The 16,596-nt window shown below is 52.0% G+C and overlaps 2 protein-coding genes and 3 pseudogenes across 2 annotated transcripts; 3 read left to right on the top strand and 2 right to left on the bottom strand.

Annotated features, from left to right (window-relative positions):
- Nucleotides 1-1,191: 1,191 nt before the first annotated feature.
- SAPIO_CDS2992 lies at nt 1,192-3,120 on the top strand (annotated as a pseudogene; the record flags this gene model as incomplete).
- Nucleotides 3,121-4,141: 1,021 nt separating this feature from the next.
- SAPIO_CDS2991 (uncharacterized protein) lies at nt 4,142-7,487 on the top strand (the record flags this gene model as incomplete). Its single annotated transcript, XM_016785880.1, has 11 exons — nt 4,142-4,341; nt 4,411-4,455; nt 4,525-4,816; nt 4,878-5,005; nt 5,069-5,439; nt 5,500-5,729; nt 5,782-6,065; nt 6,149-6,606; nt 6,665-7,178; nt 7,389-7,410; nt 7,473-7,487. The coding sequence occupies 11 exons, from the start codon at nt 4,142-4,144 to the stop codon at nt 7,485-7,487; spliced, it is 2,559 nt and encodes an 852-aa protein (XP_016644662.1).
- A 206-nt stretch (nt 7,488-7,693) lies between these two features.
- Nucleotides 7,694-10,879, bottom strand: SAPIO_CDS2990 (Nuclear condensin complex subunit; the record flags this gene model as incomplete). Its single annotated transcript, XM_016785879.1, has 2 exons — nt 7,694-8,103; nt 8,179-10,879. 2 exons carry the CDS (start codon nt 10,877-10,879, stop codon nt 7,694-7,696), a joined length of 3,111 nt encoding a protein of 1,036 aa, XP_016644661.1.
- A 565-nt stretch (nt 10,880-11,444) lies between these two features.
- On the top strand, nt 11,445-13,772 carry SAPIO_CDS2989 (annotated as a pseudogene; the record flags this gene model as incomplete).
- Nucleotides 13,773-14,539: 767 nt separating this feature from the next.
- On the bottom strand, nt 14,540-15,571 carry SAPIO_CDS2988 (annotated as a pseudogene; the record flags this gene model as incomplete).
- Between the last annotated feature and the right edge of the window lie 1,025 nt (nt 15,572-16,596).

Genomic DNA, 16,596 nt, shown 5'->3' with positions numbered 1-16,596 from the left:
AATTCCCGCTGAAGAGAAGATAACGTTTCTTGGGCCGACCATGCCAGTTTGTTGTGCGCGACACAGCTTCGCCGAAGCGATCGACCGACCAACCATAGTAATATTCACAGGCAGCCTGGGCTGGAGGCCACGACTAGCGGGCAGGTGCCTTAGCAGGAAGTTGGCGATCAATCCCCATGTTGCTTGCGAATAATTGGCATAATGTGGGCTCAAGAGGCGGGAGTCCGCCGAAAACCTTCCGCCGAAAAAAGCAATGAAGAAAATATATATTATTTGAAAATTAATTAATATGGAAATCGAATAAGTACTTATTCAATAGAAAGAGAGTTGATGGAAGAGGGGGAAAGAGGTTGGGGGGTTTTTAGAGTACTTGTGTTACTTGTGCTTGTTCCCACGGATTAGATTTTCTGCCGCCATCCACCGCCCAACTTCTAGTGACATCAAGCGACGACAGGGCTGCTCGACTACCCGCCTTGAGTAGAATCCCACGACCACGATCTCTCTACGTCCAGCATCCATCCGCCCGAATCCATCCTATCTACGGCTGCCTAGTTCTTCTAATTGGAGCACACAGAATTTTTGAGGGTATAGTAAGGAATTTGCCATCACCTCGCCCTTCACATCCGGGACAGACCCGACGAACTGACAGCGGAGAAACAGGTTCACGCAACTATGCCTCGAGAGAATACCTAGCAGAGAACACCAAAAAACCTCAGTCTTGAATCGCCGTCCGGATCTCAAAGACGCAGCCATTCGTGCATATGCCTTTTACCTCCGTTTATCCCGCGCCTTCCTATCGCTACACGAGTCTCCTCGAACCGCAGGTACAAGCGGCGCACCGGATCCACACATCCTCCTTCTCTTACTCTCTCAACTCTTGGGACACGACTTGTGTGGCTGTGGCTTAGCGTTGAAAGGGAGTTGGGGCAGAGGGGCTTTCTAGGACGTGCCTTCGCAGCCTTGACTGCCCTTTCACTTCCATCGACCTATTCCGCCCGATCAGGTCTCAGAATTAGGCATCAGAGTGTCTAGCCTCTGTCCTGTTCTCGTTTCTCGTTGCTCGCAAGCACAAAGGACGGTGCCCCCGTCAGCCTCTCGCGCCTTCCTAGCCCTCTTGATTCCTACAAATATCCACCCCGCGGAACCGAGAAGGACCTCTCTTCAGGGTCCTCGATCAAGACAGCTTTAAACATGTCGCAACCTGGCATATCGAACAGTGACGTTGCCGCATTGATAAAGATCGTCAATTCCAACACTCTACTTAACCGTCAGTTACAAGCGATATGTGGTGCTTTTGGCCAGGCGCGTGGCGGTGTCAAAGCTGAATTACGGGCTCGGGTCATTAATTGTGAGTTCGTTCTATGCCTTGAACTTGACTTAACTTCTCACATCTTCTCTACTTGCTAGTGATCATGGATACGTATAACAAACAGGATACGTCACGTTGGCGTGAGTTGAGAAAGAATATAGAGCAAAACACAGGAAGCCGACTTCCGCCCGCCCCCAACCCCCCTGTTCGCCAGCCAAGCTATCGCGACCCAGGGATGCTACAATATCAAGCACCATTTCAGCCCAGCTACGCCGCGAGGCCAACCCCAGCGTCGAGCTCGTCTGGGTCAATGGAGCTTGCATTCAGCCGAAGCCCCTTTTATGAGATCCGGAGCCTTGTTGGCGGAATCAAAAATTGTCCCGGTACGAACCTTTCCCATCTCACGCCGCACCCTAAACTGCATCTCACTTGACTAACGCATGATTCCTATGCATCCGTAGCTATGAGCAGTCATAGGAACTCTGTCATAGTTCCAATCAAGCTTGCGGATCACCCTGAGCTGCGGCAGTGTCTAGACGACAAGGCGTACCGAGTCATGGTATTCTGTGCCGGTGATGCCAATGGTACTCAAGACATCTCCTTCCCACATCAGTCGGAGTTGAAGGTGAATGGCGGTGAGGTGAAGGCGAATTTGCGGGGTTTGAAGAAGAAGCCTGGCTCTACACGGCCGGTTGACATCACCAGCCATCTACGCCTGCTTCCAAACTACACAAACAACGTGGAGCTAATATACGCGTTGACGACTAAGGTAAGAAGAGCACACAATCCCAAATGGCTCGATGAAACAATGTCGCGCACTGTCAATTCCCCTCCGGTTCCCAGTTTTTATTTCGGATTTTGTGTTCGGCCTCAAGAACTAGCCTCAACTAACCACCTTCTCTGGAAGCCGTATTATTTGGCGATTTACTTGTGTAAGACGGTTAGGACCGATGACCTTGTTGTCCGGATAAGGAACGGGCAGAAGATTTCGAAAGCTACAACACTCCGAGAATGTGAGTCGCAGGACTTTGCAGGACCACATTGCCATTTACACTTTTGAGCTGCCTGTTTATCACTAACACCTGGGGGGAATCGCAGTGGCCGAGAAGTCCAAGGATACGGAAATAGAGACGACTTCTCAAGTCATGTCTTTAAAATGCCCCCTTTCGTATATGCACCTCGAGTTGCCCGTCAGGGGGCTTGGTTGCACTCACATGCAATGCTTCGATGCCACGTCCTACCTTCAGTTGCAAGAGCAGGGGCCACAATGGGTTTGCCCAATCTGCAATCGGCCCGTGCCGTTCGAGCAGCTGGCTGTAGATGAGTAAGTGGATGCCTGTTTGACCTAACATGACCTTTGAGACAAGGACTCTCGCTAAGGGACTCATAGATATGTCCTGGACATTCTATCCAAAACGCCGCGGGATTTGGAGCAGGTAACCATTGAGCCGAATGGGGAATGGAAGATTCCCGGGCCGCAACGGGCGACGCCTAGAAAGAGCACGACGGCGAGCTTCGACATAATCGACGACATTGCCGAAATTTCAACGCCAAATGGGGCGAGGGCCATCAAAGCCTCATCCACTCCAAGCATGTCTGTCGGACCTAGTATTGGAACGCCGTCTATGGTTGATTCTCGAGAGGGCACGGCGCCACGGCCGTCTGGTGGAACAAGCACCAAGCGGCCAGCGCCGACGGTGATTGATCTCACACTTTCTTCCGACGACGAGGACTCAGCACCTCCTCCGCCCAAAAGACACCAGCCTGACTTCGGCGGTCTATCCGGCTATCCCACGAATGGTCATTTCTGAAGGAGGAATGGCTTTCGGGGTGTAGCCCTGGATTGGAAGGTGCGGTCTGAGATTCAGAATGGTACATATCTGAGGAACGGAATACCCTCTCTTCCTCCCCCTCCTCCTCCTCTTCTTCCTCGCCGACGCCGCCATAAAAGGAGGCGAAGAGCCAAGGATAGGCGAGGAGGGGGAGGACACTAGGTCGAATTCGTTGTTTCCTTTTTTTTTCTTTTTAGGAGCTCCTTGTAGGCTTGGTTGGAGCCTGCTTGAAGCGTTTTGCAGATACCCCGAGGACATTTTTCTGGCGCAAAAGGTAACGATGGAAATAGAGGCATTCGAAGATTAGGAATTAAAAAATAAAACTACGGACCAATTTTGAATCCGAATCGGGAATCGAAGTTCGAGTGAGCCTGATGATGTCCTGAGTGTAGCGAGTGTAGCGATGCATCGGCAAGTCGGCGCCGAATTCAGGGGACAGTGCATCACGTGATGCTTGGCAGGAACAGCCTGGACCTCTCGCTAATTAAACTACAACAAGGACAGACAAGTCATTCTCAGCTGCGACAAGTGGGTTCCTTGCTCGTGTTAGCAACGAGCTTCTGTCCAAAGCCAAGTCGTGGCTTGTTGTTCTTGGAAGAAGTGTCCCTCAAGGTTGCTCGACCGTGGTCACCCGTGAGTAAAGAAATTATCATCTTGCGTAGGGACACGATAGAAGTAAGTGTCTAGTTTCCCAAGTGAAGATCAGTGACACCGCGCTCCTCACTAACACCTTCACTACTCTCGCCCAAGGATCAATTAAGATTGGGGGCTCCGACTTATTGGATTGTGATCGTGAGATTGGCGGATTCACCGGAGTGAAGGCAAAATTAAACTCGCACCTCAAGCCTGCCATGGAGAGCGATTAAACCTCGTCCGATCTACTTTGTTTATTCTTTTTTTTTTCTTTTCCTTAGTTGGGCCTTCCGCCAAGCTGTTCCCAGCACATTTCGGAGTCCGAGAGTGAGCCAACACGGCCGTGTCCCGCGACGCTGGGTTTGCTATGGCGCGCCTTCTGTTGAAACCCTTTCTTGTGGGCGCCAACATTTTGATCCCTTTGGCGATACTTATCTTTGCGAGGGGATTCTTTCCTTATAAGCCGTTTATCCCTGGTCTTGCGCAGTATGAGAAACTAGAGTTTGAGAAGGTGCCCGAAGCACCCTTTGATCGGCTCATCTTTATGGTTATTGATGCCTTGAGGAGGTGAGAAATCTGGCCTTTCGCTCACTTAGCTTCTTAAAGGCCTTTTGGTCAACTGACGCTTCTGACTAGCGATTTTGTATATCTCGAGGATTCTGGCTTCGAGTACACCCAAGAGTAAGATGCATGAGCTCTTCTCCCTTGACAATTCTAAAGAGCACGAAACTCATATAGAATCAATTACAGTCTAATCCGAGATGGAGCCGCAATTCCTTTCACGGCATTCGCAAGGTCACCTACCGTGACCATGCCTAGGCTCAAGGCCATCACGACCGGCTCAATCCCGTCCTTCCTCGACGCCATCCTCAACATCGATGAGGGCGACACGACGTCGAGTTTGGCGGCGCAGGATACTTGGCTTGCGCAGATGAAGGCTAAGGGAACTGGAAAACTGCTTCTCTACGGCGACGACACGTGGCTGAAGCTTTTCCCTGAGACCTTCGATCGGCATGATGGGACGTCTAGCTTTTTCGTTGCTGTAAGTCGCGCTTGATACTATGCGGGCTTGACTCGGATTCCGTTTTTCTGACATGGAGTAGGACTACACCGAGGTTGACCATAATGTGACTCGGAATATTGCTGGCGAGCTTCAGAACCAGGATTGGAATACCATGATCCTCCATTATCTTGGTTTAGATCATATTGGCCATAAGTCCGGGCCCCGAAGGTGTGTTCTCCGCTTCTTCAACTCTGTTTCTGGGATCCTCGCGACTAACGCCGTGGTTTCTAGCTCAAATATGTTCCCGAAACAACGCGAGATGGATGGTATTGTTGAGCAACTGTATACTGCTATGAAAAGCCAAGAGCACCTTTCATCCACGCTACTCGTCGTGTGCGGAGATCACGGCATGAACGATGCCGGAAACCATGGTGCATCCTCTCCCGGAGAGACGTCTCCGGCCCTTCTCTTCATTTCTCCGAAGCTGAGGTCCATATCCTCCCGTCCGCAGACACCCGTGCCTTTCAAAGAAGATTTCAAGTACTACTCGACCGTCGAGCAATCTGATCTAGCTCCAACCCTCGCAGGATTGCTCGGCTTTCCAGTACCTCAGAATAACCTTGGTGCCTTTATCCCGGACTTTTTGCCACTTTGGGAACACAGTAGGCCATCTCGAATCTTACTCTCCGCTTGACGGGTTATCGGCTAATGTATTCTCTTAGAATCTGACCAGGTCCAACTTCTGATTCGCAATGCGAGGCAAATCCTCGGTGTTGCCGCCGCCGCCTTTGGGGAAGACTTGTTTGACCTCAACTCGGCATCTAACCCTTGCGCTGACGTGCGGAATGATGCACAGAGGCTAGCCTGTCAATGGCGTTCGATAAACATACAGCTTGCTTCTGCATCATCGCATGAAGAACTAGGCTCCGAATGGATTCGTGAGGTGACGGAGGTAGGAGACTCGGATTTCAAGTATCCCGGACCGCACTGACTTATGAATATAGTGGCTTCGAGACGCGCAAGATCTCATGAGCAACATGGCCAGTAACTACGATATGGGCAACATATTCTTGGCGGAAGCGATCATTGTGGTGGCTTGCGTTCTCTCAACGCTAGCCTTGCTTTGGTCTGGTCGCCCTCAGAAACGGTCTCTATTACCTTTCGCGTCAATCACCCTCGCATATGGCATTATGATGTTCGCCAGCAGTTACGTCGAGGAAGAGCACCACTTCTGGTACTGGGCGACTACAGCGTGGATTGGTATCCTGGTTGCTAAGTATAGGAAGAGGTGAGACTTAAGTCCCTCCCTCCCCCCCCCCAACAACAAAAAAAAAAGAAGATTTCTTCCCGCTGACAATAAGATCGCTTTAGCCATAGCGGTTTCGAAAACTGTATTTGGTTCACCTTGGTCATGACTGCCACGAGACTAGTCAGAGGCTGGAACCAGACAGGCCAGAAATTCGCCGGCAACCCCGATATCGTGAAGACTTTCATAGCCACCAACCCAAAGTTCCTCTGGCTCTTGGTGATGATCACGTACATCTGGCTCCAAGCGCGACTGCTGCGCCGGCTTCCCCAGATTATGCCCACTTGGATTGCCGTGCCGTTTGTGGTTGCCCTTGTGCTGACGGCATTTAGCTTCAAGCTCGCCTTCACCCATGAGGATTCTCCCGAATTGGTGGTTGAGCCCATGTCTGACCTGTATGCTGCCCTGCCGAACCTGTCGCTTATCACTCGGGCTAGACTTGTCTTCTACCAAGTCTGGATTATGGCTGTGTACGCTCTTGTGAACAGTCTTCGAGGTGGCCCCCAGGCGAAGATTGGCTTCGGTACGTCTGAGTTTTCGTTCTCTTTTGTTTCCAACCGTGCTGACCGAACAATTTCTAGAGCTACTTCACCACCTATACACCATCATAGCCCTCACCCAATCCCGCGTAACCAACATCCCCCTCTTCCTCCTCCACGCCCTCCAACTCCGCTTCCTCCAATCCCGCCCCCTCTCCATCCCCGACCTCACAATCTCCTCCCTCCTCCTCCAACATACGTCCTACTTCGCCTTCGGCGGCACAAACGCCATGTCCTCCGTCGACCTCTCAAGCGCCTACAACGGTGTCAGCGGCTTCAACGTCGTGGCCGTCGGCGTTCTCACCTTCATCAGCAACTGGGCGGCGCCCATCTACTGGAGCTCTGCGACGACACAACTCCTCACTTGTTCGAGAGGCGGCGACTCCCCCAAGGAGGAGAAGACTTCTCAGAGAGAGGAAGAGAGTACCGACGCGTTCACGCGGCATGTGACGTATCTCACGGCGTTTGTGGCGTGGAGCGTCCTGTTCGTCATGGTGGCTTGTACGGTGTTAAGGACGCATTTGTTCATTTGGACGGTGTTTTCGCCCAAGTATTTGTATTGCATTGCGTGGAGCTTGGGGCAGCATCTTGTTGTTAATGTGATAATTGGAGGTGTGATGTACTGGCTTGGGACTCGGAGCCAAGGGGGATAGAGGATGATAGGACGGGATCTTTAGAATAATATAGACAATACGCCGGTCTTCAAACCTACGATTTTCTTTTTGCGTAACACCCGTGGCTGAGTTATATATGCAATGGTTATTAGGTGGGAATTGATCTTCGTTATGGTAAGATGCCTCCTTCACTTGCTCTCTGAGCACCGGATAACTGAGCTCCTTTCATTTGGCAGGCGGAAAAATCGTAAACATAAACTGAAAGATTTAAGTATGTAAAACAACAGACCCATTAAAACTCGTTAACGCATCCCGTCTTCACAGCACCCATATCCCACATAAGAAAATCCCACCCAGTACCTCATTTCTACTCTGAACGACCATGAAACGTGAGAACGAAACCATACGCAAACACTGAACCAAAAGGGGGCAAAAAAAAAAAAAAAAAAAAGCTCCATCACTCCCCATCCGTAAGCAAATCATCGACCAAAGAATCCCCGTCCCGCTGAACAACCGTGACCTCCCCACTCACATCCTCCTCCTTAATCACCGGCTCCGCTGCAACGATCGTCTTCTCCTCCGAGAGCACCGTCCTGTCTTCGCTGCCGTAGACGGACGCCGACGCCGACACGGAGCGGCTGAGGCGTCTCGCGGCCGCGGACTCCTGCTGCTCGGTGAGGGTGTTGACGATCTTGCCGAGGCTGACGTGGATCTTGTACAGCGCGTTGCGGCTCGTGGCGTCGGTGAGGAGTTTGCTGTCGACAGCGGAGTCGACCGTTTCGTAGAGGTCGCGGATCTTTTCTTCTGTGGAGGCGGGGGAGATGTAGAGCTTGCCGAGGAGGGGGGCGATGACCTTCTTCTCGTCCTCTGTTGGGTTGGGGGAACAAAAGAAATTTAGTAAATCTGTAATTGATAGAGGTAGGTCAGGACGTGAAAACTTACTGCTCATGTTTCCGCTGAGCTTGTCCAGTATAGCCTGGGCGAAGTCAAGATGGACATCGCCATTGACATGCTTCTTCTCACTATCGAGCGAGAGGGTGGGGGAGTAACACTTGCGGGGATCTGTCCAGTCAACGAGACAGGCTCCAATGGTCGTCAAGCTCGCCATCTCCTCGTCCACATCGGCATCATCATCCTCAAGACCCTCGCGCACATTGAACAGGGAGTGGATGGCATCGAGAGCAATGCTTCCCATGAGCTCCTGGTTCTCTCGCCTGGAGTAACAGAACACGGGGAGGAAATAATTGAGGGCCTGCCTGACGGACTGATTGCTCGCCGTGGAGGGCTCGAAGTAGGCCACGATAAGGGTCTTCAGAAGCTCAGCCGAGGCCTCGGGGTCTGTCACGATGCGACCAAGGAGGAGCTTGGACGTGGCAAGAGTGGCTGCAGCTTGAACCTCGGGAGCTTTGGTTCCCGACTTCAGAGCTCGAATGTAGACTTTTAGTAGCGTCGGGTTAGCTGTGAGAAGTTGCGCGCCGTGCACGTTGAGAATGTCGGTAAGAATATGAAGGGCCGTGATCTGAAGCGCCGCATGACCCTTGGAGAAGAAGTGCATGAACAGCGTCAGATTCTCCTCAGCAAGCGCTTTGTCCAGTAGAGAACAGAGACCGAGGCAGACAAGGCCACGCTCCCTGACAGGCGCCTCGTGGCTCCTGACCGCGGGGACAACCAAGTTATTCAGCATGGATACAAGATGATCGTTCTGTTGAAGGTTGCCGCCGACGTTGGTAAGCATGCACTGGACGATGTGAAGACACTTCATGTTGATGACAATCTCCTTGATGGCCTTCTCTCGGGCTTCCTCTTCACTCAGTTCAACGCTCTTAGCGCGACTTCCGTTGTTGTTCACCGTGCTGGCGCTACTGACTTCCGATTTGGCCGAGTGGAAGCTGTCCTCAACGTCGTCCATGGGCGGGTCATCGACAATGGTGTCATGGACGTCCGCGACGGCTTCGAGGACGACGCTGCAGAATTCCCTCTCGCCCGCAGCGTCGGGGGAGCACATGTCCCTGAGGACGTCAACCGTCAACTTGGTAATTCCATCGGGCAACTCTGGGATCGACAACGTCTGGCGGAGAAGTGCAAACATCTTCCTACGGCCCACCTCATCCGAGTAATCCAGCGTCAGGGCGATATGCAAAAGTTGCTCGACAATGAATTCTTGATCGACTGTGTCTTCTTCCTCTTCCTCCTCGACGTCCTCGGCCTTGGCGATGCGTCGTAATGCTTCGAGCAAAGCGTTGATGTATCGTTCGAGGTAGAATGCGAGCTTCGTAACCTCGGGCAGCTTCTCCTCGACGAGACTCTCGTATTTTCCGTTGCCCTCGCTCCGGCAGAAGTCGTTGAAACTGCGCGCCATAAACACTGACTCTGCTGACAATGTCTCCCAGAAGTTATCGTCAAAGGCTACGGCATCCCGGTAGTCGGGCCGTCCTTCCCAGAACCCTTTCATAGCCTCAAGCGCAACGCCATTCTCGACGGCCGAGTTGACGACATCGATGCGCTCGAGCAGCTCTAGCAGACCGTCGAAGCTGGGTGGCGATGGCTCCTGCACACCATTCTCGGCGGGTGGTACTCCAGCACAATCTTCAATCCACCTTTCCCGGAACAGCCTTGCAGCGGCCTTGCGCACATTCTCGTCGCGGTCGCGCAGGCCCCATCGTAGGAGCTTCTCCCTCATGGAGAGTGAGAGATGGCGGAAATCACCAAGGGCGGGGAGAAGGCGTGAGTAGACGGCCCTTCGAGTAGCCGCATCTTGATCACGAGCACGCTCGAGAAGGTAAGGAAGAGTACTGGGAAGGATTGGAAGGTTCACGAGAAGCGACCTCCTCACGTCCGCACTCGGATCGTTCTGGAGAACTTCTAGGAGCTTTTCTAGGAGGCCGGCGCTTGCGTCATCGTCGCTCTCATCCGAGTTGGCGCATTCGTCGCCCTGGTTACCCGCGAGACGACCAAGACCGAGGACGGCCTGTGCGCGGACCATGGCTTCTTTGTCACGGATTCTCCTAAGCAGACCGTGCCTTAGCCTTTGGAAGAGCTCATCATCAATGGCGTCGAGAGAGTTGACGACGTGTGATATCAGCTGCGTCGACCGATACCGCACAAACTTGTCTTTGCTAGTGAGAAGTGGGAGGATGGTATCAAGAAGGAGGGTGGTTAGTTTCGTGCTGGGCGTCTCAGGCATAACACTCGCGTCTTGGTCAATGTCGCCGAGGAGCTCGTTGTCCTTGTCGCTAGCATGCCGTAAGAAGAGTCCAACGAATCTAACAATTTTCTCTCCTACGCTCTCGGCCTTCTTGACTGGCATAATCCTCAAGACGCACCGCACGAACTCGACGTTGAAATCTTGTTCATCGAAATCGCCGGGCGTTTGCTTCTTGGAACTGGCGGGTTCGTAGCAGCAGGCCTCCTGCAATTTGCGGAGGTTGACTACCAGCTTTCTGTGGGACACTGTGGTCTTCTGCGCGTCGCGGAAGATGGCCGCGACTTTCGGCCGCAATCCATTTTCTGGGGTCTCGGTGGGAATGTCGACAATTGCGGATGAGGCGCGCGATGCAGTGGACGCTCGTGGTTCTGCCCCTGATGTCTTGCGCGAGGCCGCGGTCGAGGTTCTCGTGGACCGAGTGGAGGCTCGGGCTGGCATTGTGGAAACGAGTATTGACAGCGAGATTATTATTCACTATATTCGTCGACAGTATCTTCTGTTCCTTATGAAAACTGTGCTACCTAATGCCCAGAGCTGGTAGGCTGGTAGTTATCGTCGTTGATGGTATCGTTTAGACGTCAAATTTGAGATTGATCTGAGGGGGGGCCATTGTATACATCAACGGTTGATGTTGCCAGTAACGCGAAGCTTGATTGTTTGCGCCGCGCTTTGTCAACAAACTTCCAGATTTGGAATGGAGCCTCGTTTGATGCATATTCTACCCCACTCTGATACAACGGCCTGGAGAGTGCCTGTCTAGAGCCGGAAAATAATCGGCAATATCACGATAAGAAGTCTAAGAATTCCTTATCGGAGATTTCTTCGACCTTTTTTTTTTTTCTGAGAAAATATGTGGGGGGAAATTTCATAGATCCCATTGAAGGGAACTTCAACTCAAGCCGACCGCAAGCTGGCCAGATTTTTTCCCCCCTCTAATCCCATTTCTAGAGGCCGTTGCGGATTACTTCTATTCTTTTCTTAATATTTTTGATCACTAGTCAGGATGGCGCCCTCACCAAGTACCCGAAAGCGCCAGCGGGACCAACCCGAAATCGAAGACCCAGCTCTTCAAGAGCTCATCAAAGCCGACACCATCCCCGAGAATGATGATAGAGTCTCGAAGAGGCAGAGAATCGAGGGCCGGCGATCGCTCTTTGTGAGGTCTCTGCCACAGGGCGCCACCAGCGAAAGCCTCACAGAGTTCTTCTCTCAGCACTACCCTGTGAAGCACTCCATTGTCGTCGTCGACCAGAAAACGAAAGAGTCCAGGGGCTACGGCTTCGTCACATTCGCCGATGCAGATGATGCCAAGGAAGCCAAGGAGAAGCTTGACAAGGTCGAATGGGAAGGAAAGAAACTTAGGATCGAGATTGCTGAGCCTCGGCACCGTGAAAAGGGAAGCGATGGCCCACCTGTGGATAGCGAAAAAGCGAAGAGAATTGCCATGCTGGAGGAGACCCGACGTCCCGCCAAGCTAATTATCCGAAATTTGCCATGGTCTATCAAGAAGCCGCAGCAGTTGGCCCGTATCTTTCAAAGTTTCGGCAAGATCAAGTATGCGGATCTTCCCAATACGAACGGGAAGCTGAAAGGTTTCGGTTTCATTACGTTCCGGAAGAGAGCACATGCAGAGAAAGCCAAGGAGACCGTTAATGGGAAGGAAGTCGATGGCAGAGCTATTGAGGTTGAGTGGGCCGTTGATAAGAATATTTGGGAGGGACAGGCCGAAGAGGACGAACCCGAGAAGAAAGATGGGAAAAAGAAGAAGGACGAGAAGAAATCCGAGGCCAGCAATGAAAAGGCCAAGCCCAACGCTTCGGAAAGGGAGAGGACCCCCACTGCCGATGAGGATCTAGCCAACTTTTTGATGAACCACATCGATGACCTTGAATCGGAGTCTGATCAGGAAGACCTGAATGAAGAGGAGCTAGAGATCGACTCAGACCCGGAAAATGATGATGACTCCGACGACTCCGACGACGAAGCTAACCCTGATGCGGACACGGATGACGACGATGGCGGCGCTCCTGTCTCAACCAATGACAACAAGAAGAAGCAATTGATGACGGACAATTCTTCAACAGTATTCGTCAGGAATCTCCCCTACACGGCAACCGATGAACAACTCAAATCATTTTTCTCTCACTTTGGCCCGGTCCGATATGCTCGCGTCGTGATTGAGAAGTCTACTGGCCGAGCTGCTGGGACAGGCTTTGTATGCTTCGTCAAGCAGGAGGACTGCAAGGCCTGCATACGCAACGCTCCCCGCCATGAACCAAAGACGATCAACATCGGCGGCAGCCTTAAACACTCGATCCTTCACGACGAGTCCATCGACCCCAATGGCAAGTACACGCTCGAAGGCCGGGTGCTTCAGGTCGCCCAAGCCGTGAGCAAGGACGAAGCCGGCCGTTTCGCGGAGCCCGAGGACAAGAAGGCGAAGGACAAGCGTCGCCTTTTCCTACTATCCGAAGGTATGATTGACAAGAGGTCTCCACTATACAACTTGCTGGCGCCCTCTGAGGTCAAGATGCGAGAGGCGAGTTTGGCTCAGCGGAAGAAGCTCGTCCAGGGCAATCCGACCCTCCATCTGAGCCTTACTCGTCTTGCCATTCGAAACATTCCGAGAAATATGACTACCAAGGAGCTGAAGGAGCTGGCCCGCAAGGCCATCGTCGGATTTGCCGTTGATGTCAAGGAGGGTCGCAGACAGCCGCTCTCGAAGGAGGAAATCGCCCGTGGCGGTGAAGAAGAGAGGGAAGCCGAACACCAGAGGAAGCTCAAGAACAAGGGCGTCGTCAAGCAGGTGAAGTTGGTTTACGAGACGAAGGACGGATCAAAGGCCTCTGTGGAAGAGGGCGCCAAGAGTCGTGGCTACGGATTCATCGAATTCTGGTCTCATCGATGTGCTCTCATGGGTCTTCGATACATGAACGGCTACCAGCTACAGGATGACAGGGGAAAGAAGCAGAGGCTCATTGTCGAGTTCTCCATTGAGAATGCGCAAGTCGTTAACCGGAGGAAGGCCTTGGAGGCCAAGAGCCGCGATAAGACACAACCGCCCCACGAGAAAAATACCACTACAAAGTCTCACAAGGCCGGCGGAAAAGGAGCTTTTGGGCCTGATAGCAATAAGAATTCGCAACAGAGGGAAGGGAAAGGACCTCGAGGAGCTGACAGGCGAAAGGGAAAGCATGGTGACGGGGAGGAGAGGACCAAAGGCGGCCAGAGCAAGGAGGAGAGGAACCAGGAACGAAAGGACGACGTAAAGCAGCAGTTGATTGCACGGAAGAGGATGATGAAAAAGAAGAAGGCCAAGTCACGGGGCTAGTCTGTCTGTAGTGGTGGAAAAGTGCGCAAAGGCTGTTTGGTATTTTTGTGTGCGGGAGTCATGAAGCATCTTGTATCTAGCATCGAGCTCAATACGAAGGAAGGAGCCCCCAGAGCCACCCATCCGAACCCGATTTAACTATATAGCTCCAAACAAAGCCCGGCGCTCTCAAGGGATTCGCCAGCTAAGCTGCTGTTTAATACCCGTCCCTCTTGGCAGCTGGTTGAAAGCGCTCGAGGTTACTCCGGTTCGAACCCAGTTCGGACCAGAGTGTAATGGGATTTTTCTAGTAAGCTGGCAACGGCGGGTCCCGAATATTTTTTTTCCTGATTTTCTATTTTTATTTTTATTCTGCTTCCTTGTTTTCTTTTTCCTCTATCGATTGCATTATACGTTTTCCTTCAAGAAGTGGAAGAATATCTTGTCTCCTTTTAGGAGTCGGTGTTCAGAAATGAACTCTCCAGTAAAACTACGTCGATATTTCTTGTAAATTGATGGAATAGAATAGGCTGGACGATCGAGAACAAGTACCCCATGCTTTAGAAAAAAACACATTGCTTCAACTCTTTCAAAAGTCATACACGATTGCAGATGTGATACAGGAGATATATACATTGGTGGTATGCTGAATCTGACGTGGAGGGGAGACTTAGAACCAATTTTGTAATCTGTTAGAGCAGGCAAGGGGGGGTGAAAACTCCAAACCAAAACCAGATCCAAGGACACCAGTAGCAAGACACGATGATCTATTCCGGAGTTCCGAGGCCTTATTTCCAGAACCACCCCGAGTTTCCGTCCGAATCTGAAACGTTCTTGCTGTCCTTAGTGTTATTGTTTCCTCCGGGGCCGTCCGGGTTGTGCTTCGATCCCTCGAGTCGAGGCTGCTCTTTCTCCCGATCCGGAGGCGGACTATGTACCCGAACATGGACCTCCCTGCCAATTTCCCGTCCTTCTTTGTCGAGTGTACGTATCGTGCGCTTAACGTGAATATTTCCGTACTCATCCGTATACTCCTCCTTCTCCTCCACCTTCTCGCCCTTTTGGCTACCGTTGACGGAATCGTAGGAGGATGACCAGGAGGATGACCAGGAGGAGGAGTGGGAGCTGCTCTTGTGGATCTCTGACACGCCGTCACGCGCTAGCTTTATTAGTGTGCTCAGCGACTTTGCGCCCTGCGAGAAGGCAGACGAGAGCGAGGAATACAAGTCGTCAAACGTATCGGGCTCCTCGCCCTTCTCGGCCTTGTCGGCCTTCTCCTTGTTCTTCGAAGCCGAGAATTGGTTCTCGATTGAGTGGAAAAGACGGTCTAGATCCTCGAAGAGGCTGTGGCGTGGCCAGCGCCTCGATTCCCGATCTTTGCCTTCGGAGTTCGAGTCCGAGTCGGAGAACCACCTGTCCTCCGATTTCCTTGCCTCCTCCGCGGCGCGTGAAAACTCCCGATGAATAGAATCCCAGACGTCATGCGACCAGATGGGTCGAGGGGAGAAGGGTATGAAGTTGCTATTGTCGAGGAGTCTTTGTGAATGTAATCTCCGGACCCAGAAGGAGGAGTCCTCGCCATCAGGGTACATCTCCCGGAGCATCTTGCGCATTTGGTAGCGTTGATTTATATCCATGAGCTGTCTTCCGGAGACGACATGGAGAAGGTCTTCGAAAGCGTCCTCGAAGGTGAAGGTGCCATCTTGGAGCTCGAGGGGCGCATCGTTAGGAATGGGTTGGGGTAGATAATGGAGGTTAAGAGGGGAGTAAGGTGAGGTAGTGGCCCAGAAGAGCCAGGCAAACTGGTCCGGAGCATCCATGGTTGATGGAACGAAAGGACGTGTCGTTCGCTGAAGTGTTTGACGTGATGTCGGATAAATCTCGTAAGAAGTGGTTGAAGAGTGCGGGGAGAGGCACTCAGATATTTGATATAATCAATTGACTTAGACGCTGTCTTGGAATTAATACACTCGTTAGCCTCCGAGGCTATCGTTGGTCTGAGATGCCAATACAGGGGAACAGACGCAGAATGATTCCTCCCGTAAGAAAATATAGATATGAAAGAATGGATAGGCTGAATACAATTCTGGGATGGGAGGGATTGATGGGACTCGAGATGTCTCGTCGTCATGAGATATGGCTCGATTATAAGACGTCGGGCGGCAGCACTTCACGTGATACCAATGAATGTGCTGAGCGGGATCTGATCCATGGAAGTTGGCAGAATGTTTCGGCGGAGCGTCCGGCAGAAGAGTGGAATATTAGGTCATGGTCTCATGGAACAGCCCAAGGAACAGCCTGTGGAAGAGCCCGTGGAGCTGAACGGTTGCTGGAGCTGGTGGGTGGCGGACACCTGCAGCCGGGTGCAAAACTAGGCCTGGTCACAGAAGGGTCCCGCCTCAAGCCTAAAGGGAAGCCGCCAGGCGGAAAAACTACTTCGTACTTCGTAATAGTTCGTACTTCGTAGTTCGTACCGCTAAAATACGACCCTGGCTCATTGACATTTGACGTCCGTTGGTGAATTGGAACCACCAAATGGGCTGCTGCATTGATGCAAACCAAGCCGGCTGGCCGATCATGAAATCTCACGAATGCCAAGAAAGCCCACTACTATTACCACCTGCAAGAACCTCATCATCGTCATCGACCTTATCGCATCAGAGAGGCTCTCCCATATCGCCATCGCCTCGTGGCCTTCAACCCGCCGCATGCACCGAACCGATAAATGCTGCTGACATCGATTTAACAATTTTCTTTGTCCGTCTAGACCTCGTCGGCTAATCCAAGCGCGAATTTCCCCCCCTTCTTTGACCGAACTTGCTTTGCGCGGGCCCGATCCTTCTAC

The sequence above is a fragment of the Scedosporium apiospermum genome, assembly GCF_000732125.1.
Source record: "Scedosporium apiospermum strain IHEM 14462 chromosome Unknown SEQ_SAPIO_0087, whole genome shotgun sequence".
Classification (NCBI taxonomy): domain Eukaryota; kingdom Fungi; phylum Ascomycota; class Sordariomycetes; order Microascales; family Microascaceae; genus Scedosporium; species Scedosporium apiospermum.
The sequence above is the reverse complement of the archived record's forward strand: the minus strand, read 5'-3'. Positions and strand labels throughout refer to the sequence as shown.